The 19,796-nt window shown below is 42.1% G+C and overlaps 1 protein-coding gene across 1 annotated transcript in view; it reads right to left on the bottom strand.

Moving 5' to 3' along the window:
- The window catches only part of ARID2 (AT-rich interaction domain 2), a 574,897-nt gene that overhangs the window by 298,869 nt on the left and 256,232 nt on the right, over positions 1 to 19,796 (bottom strand). Inside the window, exon 7 of the mRNA XM_053716737.1 lies at positions 1,305 to 1,371. Within this exon, the coding sequence (XP_053572712.1) occupies positions 1,305 to 1,371 (67 nt within the window). The remainder of the gene's footprint in view (positions 1 to 1,304; positions 1,372 to 19,796) is intronic.

The raw sequence follows: 19,796 nt of genomic DNA, 5'->3' as shown, positions 1-19,796 counted from the left end.
GGCGCACTAGATGTACTAGGGGCCTCCTGTGTGGGCATAACTGGTGTAGACACAGTAGGGGATGATGTAGTATCATGTTTACTCCCCTCATTTGAGGAATCATCATGGGCAATATCATTATCTGTTGCATTACTGTCCTTACTTTGTTTGGACACTATGGCACAATTATCACATAAATTTAAATGGGGAGACACATTGGCTTTCATACATATAGAACATAGCTTATCTGATGGTACAGACATGTTAAACAGGCTTAAACTTGTCAACAAAGCACAAAAAACGTTTTAAAATAAAACCGTTACTGTCACTTTAAATTTCAAACTGAAAACACTATTACTGAATATGTGAAAAAGTATGAAGGAATTGTTCAAAATTCACCAAAATTTCACCACAGTGTCTTAAAGCATTAAAAGTATTGCACACCAAATTTCAGAGCTTTAACCCTTAAATTAACGGAACCGGAGCCGTTTTTACATTTAACCCCTATACAGTCCCAGAATGAGGCTGTATAACTAGAAAGGCCCCCATCTGAAAAAGGTGTCCAACACAGTGCCTGCTGTTTTTCTAAACGTTCCCCAAGATTATAATACCAATAATTAGTTACAATCTGCATAATATGCCTAGTAAAGCAATTGTTTTAGCCCAGAAAAATGTCTACCAGTTTTTAAGCCCTTTTGAAGCCCTTTATTCTTTTATGTTTAACTAAGAAAATGGCTTACCGGTCCCCATGAGGGGAAATGACAGCCTTCCAGCATTACATGGTCTTGTTAGAAATATGGCTAGTCATACCTTAAGCAGAAAAGACTGCTAACTGTTTCCCCCAACTGAAGTTACTTCATCTCAACAGTCCTGTGTGGAAACAGCAATCGATTTTAGTTACTGTCTGCTAAAATCATCTTCCTCTTACAAACAGAAATCTTCATCCTTTTCTGTTTCAGAGTAAATAGTACATACCAGCACTATTTTAAAATAACAAACACTTGATAGAAGAATAAAACTACATTTAAACACCAAAAAACTCTTAACCATCTCTGTGGAGATGTTGCCTGTGCAACGGCAAAGAGAATGACTAGGGTGGGCGGAGCCTAGGAGGGATCATGTGACCAGCTTTGCTGGGACTCTGCCATTTCCTGTTGGGGAAGAGAATATCCCACAAGTAAGGATGACGCCGTGGACCGGACACACCAATGTTGGAGAAAGTGACATTTTATTGCGAGGACAGGTGTACCTTTAAGCTAGCAAAAAAGTGTATTACAACATACATACATACATAGCGTGAGATTAATAATTTTTAGTTCACTTACCTTGAGATCTACTTTTGTCATATATAAGGTCTCGTACTTCATTGTCTTCAACAATATCCTTCCAAAACTAAAATAAAAAAAAAAACACAAAAACATTTATATACAACCAAAACAAAAGCCAGTTTAGTACAAAGATTGGATTTTAACTTTAAAACATGCTGGAATGTGTAGAAAACCTAGAATAAAACCAAGATCATTCATCAAAAAAAACTAAATTTATGTTTACCTGATAAACTAATTTATTTCATGGTGATGAGACTGCACAAGCCATTACTCTTGGGATTAAACTCCTGACCAATAAGAGGCGGTAAAGATACTCAACATTCTACAAGCTTTTAATCTCTCTCACCTCTGTGGTATCCCAAGTTTAACATATTGCAAAGAAAAGTAGAGAAGGACCAAGTGGGATAAATGAGGTGCATACTAAAACTGTCACCTATTGAAAAAATATAAAAGGGCAAGTCTTATGTACTCTCACCACCGTGAAAGAAATTAAATTTATCATCAGGTAAGCATCAATTTTGTTTTCTTTCATAAGGTGTTGAGAGCCCACAAGTAATTACTCCTGGTATGAAACACCTAAGCTGTAGAACCCGAAAATAAAATGGGTGGGACAAAAATTATGGCACCTATTTACCAGCCACTAAATATTATGTAGGATGAGAACAAAGTAAATTAACAACATACTGACAGTGAGAATACCTTATCGTAATAGAAAAGAACATAAGGAATTTCACAAGAAAGATAAACCAGGCATGCACTGTGATGGTGAAAATATTGTAAAAGAAATAATCACTTTCAAAATAAGCAGAATGTTTAAACCATTCATAGGTTCAAATGGTGAGTTTGAAAAACTCTTAACCCCTTAATGACCACAGCACTTTTTCATTTTCTGTCCGTTTGGGACCAAGGCTATTTTTACATTTTTGCGGTGTTTGTGTTTAGCTGTAATTTTCCTCTTACTCATTTACTGTACCCACACATATTGTATACCGTTTTTCTTGCCATTAAATGGACTTTCTAAAGATACCAGTATTTTCATTATATCTTATAATTTACTATAAAATATTTTATAAAATATGAGGAAAAAATGGAAAAAAAAACACACACTTTTTCTAACTTTGGCCCCCAAAATCTGTTACACATCTACAACCACCAAAAAACACCCATTCTAAATAGTTTCTAAATGTTGTCCTGAGTTTAGAAATACCCAATGTTTACATGTCCCTTGCTTTTTTTGCAAGTTATAGGGCAATAAATACAAGTAGCACTTTGCTATTTCCAAACCCCTTTTTTTCGAAATTGGCGCTAGTTACATTGGGACACTGATATCTTTCAGGAATCCCTGAATATCCCTTGACATGTATATATTTTTTTAGAAGACATCCCAAAGTATTGATCTAGGCCCATTTTGGTATATTTCATGCCACCATTTCACCGCCAAATGCGATCAAATAAAAAAAATTGTTCACTTTTTCACAAACTTGAGGTTTTTCACTGAAATTATTTATAAACAACTGGTTGTAAATGCTTCTCTGGGATCCCCTTTGTTCAGAAATAGCAGACATATATGGCTTTGGCGTTGCTTTTTGGTAATTAGAAGGCCGCTAAATGCCACAGCGCACCACACGTGTATTATGCCCAGCAGTGAAGGGGTTTATTAGGGAGCATGTAGGAAGCTTGTAGGGTTAATTTTAGCTTTAGTGTAGTAGACAACCCAAAGCATTGATCTAGGCCCATTTTGGTATATTTCATGCCACCATTTCACCGCCAAATGTGATCAAATAAAAAAAAATTGTTCACTTTTTCACAAACTTTAAGTTTCTCACTGAAATTATTTACAAACAGCTTGTGCAATTATGGAATAAATGGTTGTAAATGCTTATCTGGGATCCCCTTTGTTCAGAAATATTAGACATATATGGCTTTGGCGTTGCTTTTTGGTAATTAGAAGGCCGTTAAATGCCGCTGTGCATCAAACGTGTATTATGGCTAGCAGTAAAGGGGTTAATTAGGTGGCTTGTAGGGAGCTTGCAGGGTTAATTTTAGCTTTAATGCTTGATGCACCTGCGTCGGCTCCCACCCACAAACGATTGCGATTATCGATGACCGGTGCAGAGAGGGCCACAGAGTGGCTCTCTCTGCATCGGAGGGGTACGAAAGGTCATTGCAGGATGCATCATTGCAATAACCAGAAAGCGTCTGGAAGCGATCAGGATCGCTTCCACCGCTTTCCAAGACCGACGATGTGCAGGGTACGTCCTCGGTCGTTAAGTGTATTTTTGTTTGAGGACGTACCCTGCACGTCGTCTGTCGTTAAGGGGTTAAAACTATTAGACTTACTTTGACTAGATCTAGAACAGAGATCTGAATGTCAGAAACTTTAAAAGCAACTTGCGGATTCTGAAAAGCAACTTGCGGATTCTGAAAAATTACAAAAATTCATGAAAATGCTAAGAAATAGCAATATTAATCCCACCAGATAAAAGTAATTGTTACCGTCTTTCTTACCTGAAGAAAAGTCTCAATCTTGTTAAAAAAACAACATAATTTATATCTTACCTGATAAATACCTTTCTTTCATGGTGATAAGAGTCCACAATCCATTACTGCTAGGAATTACCTTTCCTGCCACTAGGAGGCAAAAATTCCCAAACCTTAGAGCTCTATATAAACCCCCCCACCACCACCACCACCACCTCTATAGTAATCAGTCTAACTTATAGCCACGCTGACAGAGGTGAGAATGAAAAAGAGCAAAATAAATAGGAGGCAATGGGGAAATGTGTACAAAATAATTCAAAACATAATACAAACAAAATAAGGGTGGGATCTCGTGGACTTATCACCAAGAAAAAAAGGAAATTATCGGGTAAGATATAAATTATGTTTTCTTTCATATAGGTGATAAGAGTCCACAATATATTACTCCTGGGAACTAATACTCAAGCTGTGGCAGAGGCCACGAGTAATGGAAAAAAATAGGAAGGGATAAAACAAATTATGCTTACCTGATAATTTAATTTCCATCGTTACGAGGAGAGACCACAGCTTCATTCATTACTTGTGGGAAATACAGAACCTGGCCACCAGGAGGAGGCAAAGACACCCCAGACAAAGGCTTAAATACCTCCCCCACTAACCTCATCCCCCAGTCATTCTGCCGAGGGAACAAGGAACAGTGAGAGAAATATAAGGGTATAAACAGTGCCAAAAGAAAAAAACTAAAGAAATTTAGGTTCGCCCATTGGAGAACTGGGCGGGAGCCGTGGACTCTCCTCTTAACGATGGAAATGAAATTATCAGGAAAGTATTATTTATGTTTTCCATCTAATACGAAAAGAGTAAATGGCTTCATTCATTACTTGTGGAAAACAAATACCCAAGCTCTAGAGGACACTGACTGAAAACGGGAGGGTAAAAAAAGGAGGCGGACCCTATTCTGAGGACATCACAGCCTGCAAACCCTTTCTCCTAAAAGCTGCTTCAGGCGAATGAAAAACGTCAAATTTGTAAAACTTAGAAAAAGTATGTAAGGAGGACCAGGTAGCTGCCTTACAAATCTGCTCCATAGAGGCCTCATTCTTACAGGTCCAAGAAGAAGCCACAGCTATAAGTTGAGTGAGCCGTAATCCTCTGAGGAGGCTTATGTCCAGCTGTTTCATAAGCCAAGCGAATCATGCTCCTCAGCCAAAAGGACAGGGAAGTGGAAGAAGCCTTCTGCCCCCCCCCCCCCCCCAAATAGACGACAAACAAAGCTGAAGTTTGTCTGAAATCCTTCGTAGCCTGAAGATAGAATTTCAAAGCTCGAACCACAACCAACTTATGAAGTAACCGTTCCTTCGAAGGTGGTTTAGGACACAAGGAAGGAACCACAATTTCCTGATTAATGTTGCGATCAGACACAACCTTAGGGAGAAATCCCAGTCCAGTGCGAAGGACAGCATTATCTGCATGGAAAACCAGGTAAGGAGGCTCACATTGCAAGGCCGCTAATTTAGACAGTCAGCGTGCCGAAGCAATGGCCAGTAGAAAAAGATCCTTCCAAAACAGAGTCTTGATGTCAAGAGAATGCATAGGCTCAAACGGAGCCCCCATGCAAAACCTTAAGAACAAGAATTAAACTCCGGGAGAATGTCTAAAATGGCCTGATCCTGGACAGAGCATGAACAAAAGACTGAATATCAGGGAGCTCAGCTAGCTTCTTGTGTAACGACACAGATAGAGCCGAAATCTGTCCCCTTAAGGAACTGGCGGCAAGTCCCTTCACCAAACCATCCTGGAGGAAGGAAAGAATTCTGGATACCCTAACCTTATGCCAGGAATATCCACAAGTTTCACACCAGAGTAAGTAGGTCCTCCACACCTTATGATAGATGCGACGGGTGACCGGCTTTCTGGCTTGAATGAGAGTATCAATCACCCTCTCAGAAAATCCTCTTCTGGCTTAGACTAAGCGTTCAATCTCCACGCAGTCAGCCTGAGAAAATCTAGATTCTGATGCACAAAGGGGCCCTGTACAAGCAGGGCCCTGCGATAGGGCAACCTCCATGGAGGGGAAGATGACATACCCACTAGATCTGCAAACCACGTCCTCCTCTGTGATTATCTTGTATCTAAGCCTCTGCAAACTGCCCCTTTATTTCAGTTCTTTTAACAGACTTGCCGTTTAGCCAATCAGTGCCTGCTCCCTGATAACTTCACGTGCACGAGCACAGTGTTATCTATATGAAAAACATGAACTAACACCCTCTAGTGGTGAAAAACTGTTAAAATGCATTCTGAAAAGAGGTGGCCTTCAAGGTCTAAGAAATTAGCATATGAACCTCCTAGGTTAAGCTTTCAACTAAGAATAACAAGAGAACAAAGCAAAATTGGTGATAAAAGTAAATTGAAAATTTGTTTAAAATTACATGCCTTATCTGAATAATGAAAGTTTATTTTGGCCTAGACTGTCCCTTTAAGCACAGGCCCAGAATCGGGCGAAACGTGCCCTTCTTTGGTAACACGAAAAGGTTTGAATAGTACACTAGACCCCTTTCTGCTAGAGGTACCGGTACAATTACTCCTAGAGAGGAGAGATCCCTCACACACTCTGGAAAAGCATCTCGTTTCTCTGGTCTTGACAATAGATTTGACAAGAGGAATCTGCCCCTGGGAGGGAGAGTTTTGAAACCTATCCTGTAACCCTGGGTAAAGACCTCCAGAACACAAGGATCCTGCACATCTCTCATCCAAGCCTCTGCGAAAAGAGATAGTCTCCCTACGAGATCCAGAGACAGATCGGGGGCCCCCCCTTCATGCCGTTTTTCTCTCGGCTGGCTTCTTGCTCTGCTTGGCTTTGTTCCAAGACTGAGAAGATTTACAAGAACCCTTGGACTGCTCAGGCTTCGTGGCAGGTTGGGGTCATTGGGACTTGTCTGAACGAAAGGTACGAAAACCCTAGGTTTATTGTTCTTATCCTGCCGTAGAAAGGCACCCTTGCCCCCCGTGACCGTGGATATGATAGAGTTCAGACCTGGACCGAAAAATCTTTTCCTTAAATGGAAGGGAAAGGAATCTAGATTTGGACGTCATGTCAGCAGACTATAACTTCAACCACAGAGTCCTCCGGGTCACAACAGAAAAGCCTAACGTTTTGGCATTCAAGCAAATAATCTGCATATTAGCATCACAAAAAAACAAATTAGCTACCCTCAGGGCCTTAATTCTTTCATGTATCTCTTGGAGGGGAGTCTCCACCTCGATCATTTGACAAAGTCACACCAATAGGTAAGCAACTCCCACCACCGCAGCAACCGCGGCTGCAGGTTGAAATACGAACCCTGTGTGCTGAAACATCTTAACAGGATCTCTAATTTCTTATCCATGGGTTCCTTTAATGACAAACTATCCTCGAGTGGGATAGTGGTGCGCTTAGTGAGCATGGAGATAGCTCCATCCACCTTAGGGACAGATCCCCACAATTCTAGCTGAGAGTCAAGAACTGGGAACAATTTTTTAAATGAAGAAGGGGAGAAAGATGATCCCAGTCTCTCCCATTCATTCTTAATATTCGCCATCTTTACGGAAACCGGGAAAGTCTGGGGCACTACCCTGTCCTCAAACTTTATCAAGCTTAGGAACAGAAGGTTCCTCGAGTAACTTCGGTTCTGGAACCTCTAGAGTAGTTCTCCATCCTAAACCTAAAGTCTGGTTCCTCCACAGCCGGAGGTTTAGAGGCCGCAGATTCGGACCCAGAGAGAGAGTCCTCTGAAGTATCTGAATCATCTGCATCAGCGGATAATCTAGTCTCAAATACCCCTGGGAAGGATAGCAATGTTTAACCTTTCGCTTGCGCTTAGCAGGGCGACGTAAAGCACTAAAGACAGCAGATACCGCCGTTTGCAACTGCTCAGCAAAATCAGGCGGCAACATGGCCCCTCCCGTAGGAGGATTAGAGGTGCACTGGGGAGCTGCATGTGTAATCTGAGATGAGTGTAGGGAACGCACCTCATGGGACGGAGACCCCTTAGAGGTGGACTGCTCAGTGGTACTAAACATCTTATTTCTTTAAGATATCACTATTTTATTGAGGCATTTGGAACATAGTTGAGCAGGCGGCTATACCGAAACCTCCTCATAATAAACACAGGCATTAAATTTAGGTAAAGAGGGAGTACCTGCTAACGAATCAGAGTACTCCATAGCTTGCGCCTTTAATATGGACTATAGCAAAAACTTAAATGGAACCTTTATACTCCCAATGGCCGGGGCACTCACCACCTCCTATGACCCAGGCCCACAGAGAAACTCGCTTTCGTCTCCTGAGACCGACAGTAAGGAAAAGGAAGAGAAAACATAATTTATGCTTACCTGATAAATTCCTTTCTTCTGTAGTGTGATCAGTCCACGGGTCATCATTACTTCTGGGATATTACTCCTCCCCAACAGGAAGTGCAAGAGGATTCACCCAGCAGAGCTGCATATAGCTCCTCCCCTCTACGTCACTCCCAGTCATTCGACCAAGGACCAACGAGAAAGGAAAAGCCAAGGGTGAAGTGGTGACTGGAGTATAAATTAAAAAATATTTACCTGCCTTAAAAACAGGGCGGGCCGTGGACTGATCACACTACAGAAGAAAGGAATTTATCAGGTAAGCATAAATTATGTTTTCTTCTGTTAAGTGTGATCAGTCCACGGGTCATCATTACTTCTGGGATACCAATACCAAAGCAAAAGTACACGAATGACGGGAGGGATAGGCAGGCTCTTTATACAGAAGGAACCACTGCCTGAAGAACCTTTCTCCCAAAAATAGCCTCCGATGAAGCAAAAGTGTCAAATTTGTAAAATTTGGAAAAAGTATGAAGCGAAGACCAAGTTGCAGCCTTGCAAATCTGTTCAACAGAGGCCTCATTCTTGAAGGCCCAAGTGGAAGCCACAGCTCTAGTAGAATGAGCTGTAATTCTTTCAGGAGGCTGCTGTCCAGCAGTCTCATAAGCTAAACGAATTATGCTACGAAGCCAAAAAGAAAGAGAGGTAGCGGAAGCTTTTTGACCTCTCCTCTGCCCAGAGTAAATGACAAACAGAGAAGACGTTTGTCGAAATTCCTTAGTTGCCTGTAAGTAAAATTTTAGAGCACGGACTACATCCAGGTTGTGCAGTAGACGTTCCTTCTTTGAAGAAGGATTTGGGCATAAAGAAGGAACAACAATCTCTTGATTGATATTCCTGTTAGTAACTACCTTAGGTAAGAACCCAGGTTTAGTACGCAGGACTACCTTATCCGAATGAAAAATCAAATAAGGAGAATCACAATGTAAGGCTGATAATTCAGAGACTCTTCGAGCCGAGGAAATAGCCATTAAAAATAGAACTTTCCAAGATAACAACTTTATATCAATGGAATGAAGGGGTTCAAACGGAACGCCCTGTAAAACATTAAGAACAAGGTTTAAACTCCATGGTGGAGCAACAGTTTTAAACACAGGCTTAATCCTGGCCAAAGCCTGACAAAAAGCCTGGACGTCAGGAACTTCTGACAGACGTTTGTGTAACAGAATGGACAGAGCTGAGATCTGTCCCTTTAATGAACTAGCAGATAAACCCTTTTCTAAACCTTCTTGTAGAAAAGACAATATCCTAGGAATCCTAACCTTACTCCAAGAGTAACTTTGGATTCACACCAATATAGGTATTTACGCCATATCTTATGGTAAATCTTTCTGGTAACAGGTTTCCTAGCCTGTATTAAGGTATCAATAACTGACTCAGAAAACCCACGTCTTGATAAAATCAAGCGTTCAATTTCCAAGCAGTCAGCTTCAGAGAAGTTAGATTTTGATGTTTGAAGGGACCCTGTAACAGAAGGTCCTGTTTCAGAGGTAGAGACCAAGGTGGACAGGATGACATGTCCACCAGGTCTGCATACCAAGTCCTGCGTGGCCACGCAGGTGCTATTAGAATCACTGATGCTCTCTCTTGTTTGATTCTGGCAATCAATCGAGGAAGCAACGGGAAGGGTGGAAACACGTAAGCCATCCTGAAGTCCCAAGGTGCTGTCAGAGCATCTATCAGGACTGCTCCTGGATCCCTGGATCTGGACCCGTAACGAGGAAGCTTGGCGTTCTGTCGAGACGCCATGAGATCTATCTCTGGTTTGCCCCAACGTCGAAGTATTTGGGCAAAGACCTCCGGATGAAGTTCCCACTCCCCCGGATGAAAAGTCTGACGACTTAAGAAATCCGCCTCCCAGTTCTCCACTCCCGGGATGTGGATTGCTGACAGGTGGCAAGAGTGAGACTCTGCCCAGCGAATTATCTTTGATACTTCCATCATAGCTAGGGAGCTTCTTGTCCCTCCCTGATGGTTGATGTAAGCTACAGTCGTGATGTTGTCCGACTGAAACCTGATGAACCCCCGAGTTGTCAACTGGGGCCAAGCCAGGAGGGCATTGAGAACTGCTCTCAATTCCAGAATGTTTATTGGCAGGAGACTCTCCTCCTGACTCCATTGTCCCTGAGCCTTCAGAGAATTCCAGACGGCACCCCAACCTAGAAGGCTGGCGTCTGTTGTTACAATTGTCCAGTCTGGTCTGCTGAATGGCATCCCCCTGGACAGATGTGGCCGAGAAAGCCACCATAGAAGAGAATTTCTGGTCTCTTGATCCAGATTCAGAGAAGGGGATAAGTCTGAGTAATCCCCATTCCACTGACTTAGCATGCACAGTTGCAGTGGTCTGAGGTGTAAGCGTGCAAAGGGTACTATGTCCATTGCCGCTACCATTAAGCCGATTACCTCCATGCATTGAGCCACTGACGGGTGTTGAATGGAATGAAGGGTGCGGCAAGCACTTTGAAGTCTTGTTAGCCTGTCCTCTGTCAGGTAAATCTTCATTTCTACAGAATCTATAAGAGTCCCCAGGAAGGGAACTCTTGTGAGTGGAACGAGTGAACTTTTCTTTTCGTTCACCTTCCATCCATGTGACCTTAGAAATGCCAGCACTAACTCTGTATGAGACTTGGCAGTTTGAAAGCTTGAAGCTTGTATCAGAATGTCGTCTAGGTATGGAGCTACCGAGATTCCCCGCGGTCTTAGTACCGCCAGAAGAGCACCCAGAACCTTTGTGAAGATTCTTGGAGCTGTAGCCAATCCGAATGGAAGAGCCACAAACTGGTAATGCCTGTCTAGGAAGGCAAACCTTAGGTACCGATAATGATCTTTGTGAATCGGTATGTGAAGGTAAGCATCTTTTAAATCTACAGTGGTCATGTACTGACCCTCTTGGATCATAGGTAAAATTGTCCGAATAGTCTCCATCTTGAACGATGGAACTCTTAGGAATTTGTTTAGGATCTTTAAGTCCAGGATTGGTCTGAAAGTTCCCTCTTTTTTGGGAACCACAAACAGATTTGAGTAAAACCCCTGTCCCTGTTCCGATCGTGGAACTGGATGGATTACTCCCATTAACAAGAGCTCTTGTACGCAGCGTAGAAACGCCTCTTTCTTTGTCTGGATTGTTGACAATCTTGACAGATGAAATCTCTCTCTTGGAGGAGAGTATTTGAAGTCCAGTAGGTATCCCTGAGATATTATCTCTAGCGCCCAGGGATCCTGAACATCTCTTGCCCAAGCCTGGGCGAAGAGAGAAAGTCTGCCCCCCACTAGATCCGATCCCGGATCGGGGGCCCTCAATTCATGCTGTTTTAGGGGCAGCAGCAGGTTTCCTAGTCTGCTTGCCCTTGTTCCAGGACTGGTTAGGTTTCCAGCCTTGTCTGTAGCGAGCAACAGCTCCTTCCTGTTTTGGTGCAGAGGAAGTTGATGCTGCTCCTGCTTTGAAATTACGAAAGGAACGAAAATTAGACTGTCTAGTCTTGGCTTTGGCTTTGTCCTGAGGCAGGGCATGGCCTTTACCTCCTGTAATGTCAGCGATAATCTCTTTCAACCCGGGCCCGAATAAGGTCTGCCCTTTGAAAGGTATATTAAGCAATTTAGACTTAGAAGTAACATCAGCTGACCAGGATTTTAGCCACAGCGCCCTGCGTGCCTGAATGGCGAATCCTGAATTCTTCGCCGTAAGTTTAGTAAGATGTACTACGGCCTCCAAAATGAATGAATTAGCTAGTTTAAGGACTCTAAGCCTGTCCGTAATGTCGTCCAGAGTAGCTGAACCAATGTTCTCTTCCAGAGACTCAATCCAGAATGCCGCTGCAGCCGTGATCGGCGCAATGCATGCAAGGGGTTGCAATATAAAACCTTGTTGAACAAACATTTTCTTAAGGTAACCCTCTAACTTTTTATCCATTGGATCTGAAAAAGCACAGCTATCCTCCACCGGGATAGTGGTACGCTTAGCTAAGGTAGAAACTGCTCCCTCCACCTTAGGGACCGTTTGCCATAAGTCCCTTGTGGTGGCGTCTATTGGAAACATTTTTCTAAATATCGGAGGGGGTGAGAACGGCACACCGGGTCTATCCCACTCCTTAGTAACAATTTCAGTAAGTCTCTTAGGTATAGGAAAAACCTCAGTACTCGTCGGTACCGCAAAATATTTATCCAACCTACACATTTTCTCTGGTATTGCAACTGTGTTACAATCATTCAGAGCCGCTAACACCTCCCCTAGTAATACACGGAGGTTTTCCAGTTTAAATTTAAAATTTGAAATATCTGAATCCAGTCTGTTTGGATCAGAACCGTCACCCACAGAATGAAGTTCTCCGTCCTCATGTTCTGCCACCTGTGACGCAGTGTCTGACATGGCCCTAATATTATCAGCGCACTCTGTTCTCACCCCAGAGTGATCACGCTTACCTCTTAGTTCTGGTAATTTAGCCAAAACCTCAGTCATAACAGTAGCCATATCCTGTAATGTGATTTGTAATGGCCGCCCAGATGTACTCGGCGCTACAATATCACGCACCTCCCTCTGAGCGGGAGATGTAGGTACTGACACGTGGGGCGAGTTAGTCGGCATAACTCTCCCCTCGTTGTTTGGTGAAATTTGTTCAATTTGTACAGATTGACTTTTATTTAAAGTAGCATCAATACAGTTAGTACATAAATTTCTATTGGGCTCCACTTTGGCATTGCAACAAATGACACAGGTATCATCCTCTGAATCAGACATGTTTAACACACTAGCAAATAAACTTGCAACTTGGAAATACAATTCAATTAGAATAATATTAAAACGTACTGTGCCTTTAAGAAGCACAGAAGATTTATGACAGTTGAAAATTAATAAATTGAAACAGTTATAGCCTCAATCCTTGTAAACAACACAACTTTAGCAAAGGTTTAATCCCATTAGCAAAGATAACAAATTCTGAAAGCAGGAAACAAATTACAGAATAAACGTTTTTTATCTCAGTCAAACTATAATTCTCACAGCTCTGCTGAGAGAAATTACCTCCCTCAAAATAAGTTTTGAAGACCCCTGAGCTCTGTAGAGATGAACCGGATCATGCAGGGAATACAATGAGTTGCTGACTGAAATATTTGATGCGTAGTAAAAGCGCCAAAAAACGGCCCCTCCCCCTCACACACAGCAGTGAGGGAGAACAGAAACTGACAGAAAACAGATTAAGCAACTGCCAAGTGGAAAAATAGTGCCCAAACATTTATTCACTCAGTACCTCAGCAAATGAAAACGATTTTACATTCCAGCAAAAACGTTAAACATAATCTCTAGTTATTAAACAGCTTTATGTATTTCATACAGTGTAATTCTAGTGAAGTACCATTCCCCAGAATACTGAAGTGTAAAGTATACATACATGACATTATATCGGTATGGCAGGATTTTCTCATCAATTCCATTGTCAGAAAATAAAAACTGCTACATACCTCTATGCAGATTCATCTGCCCGCTGTCCCCTGATCTGAAGTTTACCTCTCCTCAGATGGCCGAGAAACAGCAATATGATCTTAACTACTCCGGCTAAAATCATAACAAAAACTCTGGTAGATTCTTCTTCAAACTCTGCCAGAGAGATAATAACACACTCCGGTGCTATTTTAAAATAACAAACTTTTGATTGAAGATATAAAACTAAGTATAATCACCATAGTCCTCTCACACATCCTATCTAGTCGTTGGGTGCAAGAGAATGACTGGGAGTGACGTAGAGGGGAGGAGCTATATGCAGCTCTGCTGGGTGAATCCTCTTGCACTTCCTGTTGGGGAGGAGTAATATCCCAGAAGTAATGATGACCCGTGGACTGATCACACTTAACAGAAGAAAGAAGCCACATCCGGTCACATGGAGTACCGTGCAGGACCGCCCCTGCAGCCAAGAAAAAGTGTGCCAAATAAACAGGCTGCGCAGTAATCAAAGGAAGGAAAAACCTTACTATTCCACATTGCCAGAGCCACATCTCACACATGTCGCAGCAAAAAACATAAGAAAGCAATGATGTATACATCCCCACCTGTTCTATAATCACCTTCCCGGAGATATTAACCCTTGATTCTATACAGATAAAAGGATTTACACTGTGACCCTGTCTTCTTGCGTTATCATTACAGATATAAAAAAACAAAACAATCTTACTAGAATCAACGCCGTGTAACAGAAACACAGCCTCTCAAGTTTGACAGTTTGTAGCATCGCTCCTGACATGGACTTGAGTGAAAAAAAGCAGGCAGTAAAAATCGTCAACACTGATTGCTTAAGGAGCTGTTAATACGAGTCTGGATGGTTTCGCAGAAAACATAATTTATGCTTACCTGATAAATTTATTTCTCTTGTAGTGTATCCAGTCCACGGATCATCCATTACTTATGGAATATATTCTCCTTCCCAACAGGAAGCTGCAAGAGTCCACCCACAGCAAAGCTGCTATATAGCTCCTCCCCTAACTGCCATATTCAGTCATTCGACCGAAAACATGCAGAGAAAGGAAAAACCATAGGGTGCAGTGGTGACTGTAGTTCAAATGAAAAAATTACCTGCCTTAAAGTGACAGGGCGGGCCGTGGACTGGATACACTACAAGAGAAATAAATTTATCAGGTAAGCATAAATTATGTTTTCTCTTGTTAAGTGTATCCAGTCCACGGATCATCCATTACTTATGGAATACCAATACCAAAGCTAAAGTACACGGATGATGGGAGGGACAAGGCAGGTACTTAAACGGAAGTTACCACTGCCTGTAAAAAACCCTTTCTCCCAAAAATAGCCTCCGAAGAAGCAAGGTATCAAATTTGTTAAATTTGAAAAAGTATGAAGCGCAGACCAAGACTCCGTCTTGTAAATCTGTTCAACAGAACCCACATTTAAAAAAGGCCCAAGTGAAAACCACAGCTCTAGTAGAATGAGCTGTAATCCCTTCAGGAGGCTGCTGTCCAGCAGTCTCATAAGCTAAATGAATTATGTTTTTTAACCAAAAAGACAGAGAGGCTGCTGAAGTCTTTTGACCTCTCCTCTGTCCAGAATAGACAACAAACAAGGTGAACGTTTGATGAAAACTGTAGTAGCTTGTAAGTAAAACTTTAAAGCACAAACCACGTCCAATATTGTGTAATAGACGTTCCTTCTTTGAGGAAGGATTAGGATACAAGCATGGAACAACTATCTCTTGAGTGATGTACTTGTTAGATACCACCTTAGGAAAAAACCCAGGTTGGTACGCAGGACTACCTTATCCGTACGAAGGACCAGATAAGGAGAATCACATTGTAACACAGATAACTTGGAGACTCTACGAGTCGAGGAATTAGCTACCCAAAAGGAACTTTCCAAGATAAAGATTGATATCTATGGAACAAAAAAGGTTCAAACGGAACTTCTTGAAGAACCTTAAGAATCAGGTTTAAGCTCCATGGCGGAGCAACAGTTTTAAACACAGGCTTGGATCTAACCAAAGCCTGACCAAATGCCTGAACGTCTAGAATACCTGCCAGACGCTTGTGCAAAAAAATAGACAGAGTAAAAATCTGTCCCCTTTTAAGGAATTAGCTGACAACCCTTTTCTCAAAAACATCTTGGAGAAAAGATAATATCCTGGGAATCCAGACTTTACTCCATGAGTAACCCTTGGATTCATAACAATCAGATATTTACACCATATCTATGTTCAATTTTCCTAGAGACAGGCTTTCATGTCTGTATTAAGGTATCAATGACTGACTCGGAGAAGCCATGCTTTGATAACATCAAGCGTTCAGTCTCCAGGCAGTCCATCTCAGATTGATTCTATTTAGATGGTTGAAAGGACCCTGAGGTAGAGGGACCTGTCTCAGAAGCAGAGACTGTGATGGAAAGGATGACATGTCCACCAGATCTGCATACCAGGTCCTGCGTGGCTACGCAGGCGCTGTCAAAAACACCAAAGCCCTCTCCTGCTTGGTCTTGACCTCCGGAGGAAATCCCACTCCCCCGGAAGAAAAGTCTGACGACTTAGAAAATCCACCTCCCAGTTCTCAACACCTGGGATATGGATAGCTGATGGACAAGAGTGAGTCTCTGTCCAGTGAATTATTGTAAGACTTCTAACATCGCTAGGGAACTTCTGTTCCCCCTTGATGGCTGATGTAAGCCACAGTCGTGTATATTGTCCGACTGAGTATGATGTACCTCAGAGTTGCTAACTGAGGCCAAGTCTGAAGAGCATGGAATATCACTCCCAGTTCCAGAATATTTATTAGAAGAAGGGTCTCCTCCTAAGTCCACTATCCCTGAGCCTTCAGGGAGTTCCAGACTGCATCCCAACCTAAAAGGCTGGCATCTATTGTAACAATTGTCCCATCTGACCTGCGGAAGGTCATACCCTTGGACAGATGGACCCGACATAGTCACCAGAGAAGAGAATCTCTGGTCTCTTGGTCCAGGTTTAACAGGGGGACAAATCTGTGTAATCCCCGTTCCTCTGACTGAGCATGCATAGTTGCAGCGGTCTGAAATGTAGACGTGCAAACGGTACTATGTCCCTTGCCGCTACCATTAAGCCGATTTCATTCATGTACTGAGCCACCGAAGGGCGCGGATGGGATGGAAAAAAAAAAAAAAAAAAACACGGCAGAAATTTAGAAACTTTGACAACCTGGACTCCGTCAGGTAAATTTTCATTTCTACAGAATCTATCAGAGTCCCTAGGAGGGAAACCCTTGAGATTGGGGATAGAGAACTCTTTCCTTGTTCACTTTCCACCCATGTGATCTCAGAAATGCCAGTACTACGTCCATATGAGACTGGGCAATTTGGATGTTTGACGCCTGTATCAGGATGTTGTCTAAATAAGGGGCCACTTCTATGCACCGACCGCCAAAGCGACCCCAGAACCTCCATAAAGATTCTTGGGGCTGTAGATATCCCAAAGGAAAGAGCTACAAACTGGTAATGCCTGTCTAGAAAGGCAAACCTGAAAAACGATGGTGATCTTTATGCATCACAATGTGAGGATAAGCATCCTTCAAATCCATTGTAGTCCTCTATTGACTCTCCTGGATCATAGTTAAGATGGTACGAATAGTTTCCATCTTAAATGACGGAATTCTGAGGAATTTGTTTAAGATCTTTAGATCCAAAATAGGTCTGAAGGTTCCCTCTCCTTGGGAACCACAAACAGATTTGAGTAAAAACTCTGTCCCTGTTCCTCTCTTGGAACTGGATGGATCTCGTACACAATGTAAGAATGCCTCCTTCTTTATCTGGTTTGCAGATAATTGTGAAAGGTGAAATCTCCCCTTTTTTTGGGGGGGAATCTTTGAAATCCAGAAGATATCTCTGGGATATAAATTCCAATGCCTAGGGATCCTGGGCATCTCTTGCCCACGCCTGGGCGAAGAATGAAAGTCTGCCCCCTATAGGATCCGTTACCGGATAGGGGTCCGTTCCTTCATGCTGCCTTAGAGGCAGCAGCAGGCTCCTTGGCCTGCTTATCTTTGTTCCAGGTCCGATTGTCTCCAGACCGCCTTGGACTGAGCAAAAATTCCCTCTTGTTTTGCCTTAGAGGAAGAGGATGCCACACCTGCCCTGAAATTTTTAAAAGGCAAGAAAATTAGACTTTTTTTTTTTTTTTTTTTTTTTTTTTTTGGCCCTTGATTTGGACCTATCCTGAGGAAGGGCATGACCTTTTCCTCCAGTGATATAAGCAATAATCTCCTTCAAACCAGGCCCGAATAGGGTCTGCCCCTTGAAGGGAAGTTAAGTAGCTTATTTATTAAAGTCACGACAGCTGACCATGATATAAGCCATAGCGCTCTGCGCGCCAGTATAGTAAAAAACAGAATTCTTACCCGTTAGTCTAGTCAAATGAACAAGGCATCAGAAAACAAAGGAATTGGCTAGCATAAGCTTGTCAAATATATTCATCCAATGGAGTCGCTTAACTGTAAAGCCTCATCAAGAGACTCAACCCAGAACGCCGCAGCAGCAGTGACAGAAGCAATGTATGCAAGGGGCTGCAGGATAAAACCCTGTTGAATAAACATTTTTTATCCATTGGATCTAAAAAGCACAACTGTCCTCGTCAGAGGTAGTGGTACGCTTAGCTAGAGTAGAAACTCTTCTCTCCACCTTAGGAACTGTCTGCCAGAAGTCCCGTGTGGTGGTAACTATTAGAAAACATTCTTCTAAAAAATAGGAGGGGAAGAGAACGGCACACCTGGTCTATCCCATTCCTTATTAAAAAATTTTTAGTAAACCTCTTTAGGTATTGGAAAAACATCAGTACACACCGGCACTGCATATTATTTATCCAGTCTACACAATTTCTCTGGCCCTGCGATTGTACACATTCATTCAGAGCAGCCAAAGCCTCCCTGAGCAACAAGTGGAGGTTCTCAAGCATAAATTTTAAATGTAGAAATATCAGAATCAGGTTAAATCATCTTCCCTGAGTCAAAAAAAAAAAATCACCCACAGACTAAGCATATTGTGAGGTAGTATCATACATGGTTCTAAAAGCGTCTGTATGCTCTGTATCTACCCCCAGAGCTAACTGCTTTCCTTTAATTTCAGGTAGTCTGACTAATACTGCTGCCAGAATATTATTCACCACCTTTGCCATGTCTTGTAAAATAAACGCTATGGGCGCCCTTGATGTACTTGGCGCCATTTGAGCGTGAGTCCCTGAAGCGGGAGTCGAAGGGTCTGACACGTGGGGAGAGTTAGTCGGCATAACTTTCCCCTCGACAGAATCCCCTGGTAAAAGAAACGCTATGGGTGCCCTTGATGTACTTGCCGCCATTTGAGCGCGAGTCCCTAAAGCGGGAGTCAAAAGGTCTGACACGTGGGGAGAGTTAGTCGGCATAACTACCCCCACGACAGAATCCTCTGGTGATAATGTTTTTAAAGACAAAAAATGATCTTTATTGTTTAACATGAAATCAGTACATCTGGTACACATTCTAAGATGGGGTTCCACCATGGCTTTAAAACATAATGAACACAGAGCTTCCTCTATGTCAGACATGTTAGAACAGACTAATAATGAGACTAGTAAGCTTGGAAAACACTTTAAATCAAGTTAACAAGCAAATATATAAAACGTTACTGTGCCTTTAAGAGAAACAAATTTTGTCAAAATTTGAAAAACAGTGAAAAAAAGGCAGTAAAACAAACGAAATTTTTACAGTACATGTAATAAGGTAACAGAGCATTGCACCCACTTGCAAATGGACGATTAACCCCTTAATGCAAAAAACAGATCAAAAAAATGACAGACGTTTTTAAAAACAGACACAACAAACTGCCACAGCCAACAGTGGGAAGCTTCAGTTAACTGTTTCTATGCAAAATTTAAGCCAGCCATGTGGAAAAAACTTAGGCCCCAATAAGTTTTATCACCAAACATATGTTAAAAAACTATTAAACATGCCAGCAAACGTTTTAAAACACATTTTTACAAGAGTATGTATCTCTATTAATAAGCCTGATACCAGTCGCTATCGCTGCATTTAAGGCTTTACTTACATTACTTCGGTATCAGCAGTATTTTCTTAGTCAATTCCATTCCTAGAAAAATATTTTACTGCACATACCTTATCTGCAGGAAAACCTGC

This window comes from Bombina bombina, chromosome 6 (assembly GCF_027579735.1).
Source record: "Bombina bombina isolate aBomBom1 chromosome 6, aBomBom1.pri, whole genome shotgun sequence".
NCBI lineage: Eukaryota > Metazoa > Chordata > Amphibia > Anura > Bombinatoridae > Bombina > Bombina bombina.
This window is presented reverse-complemented; position numbering and strand designations above follow the sequence as displayed.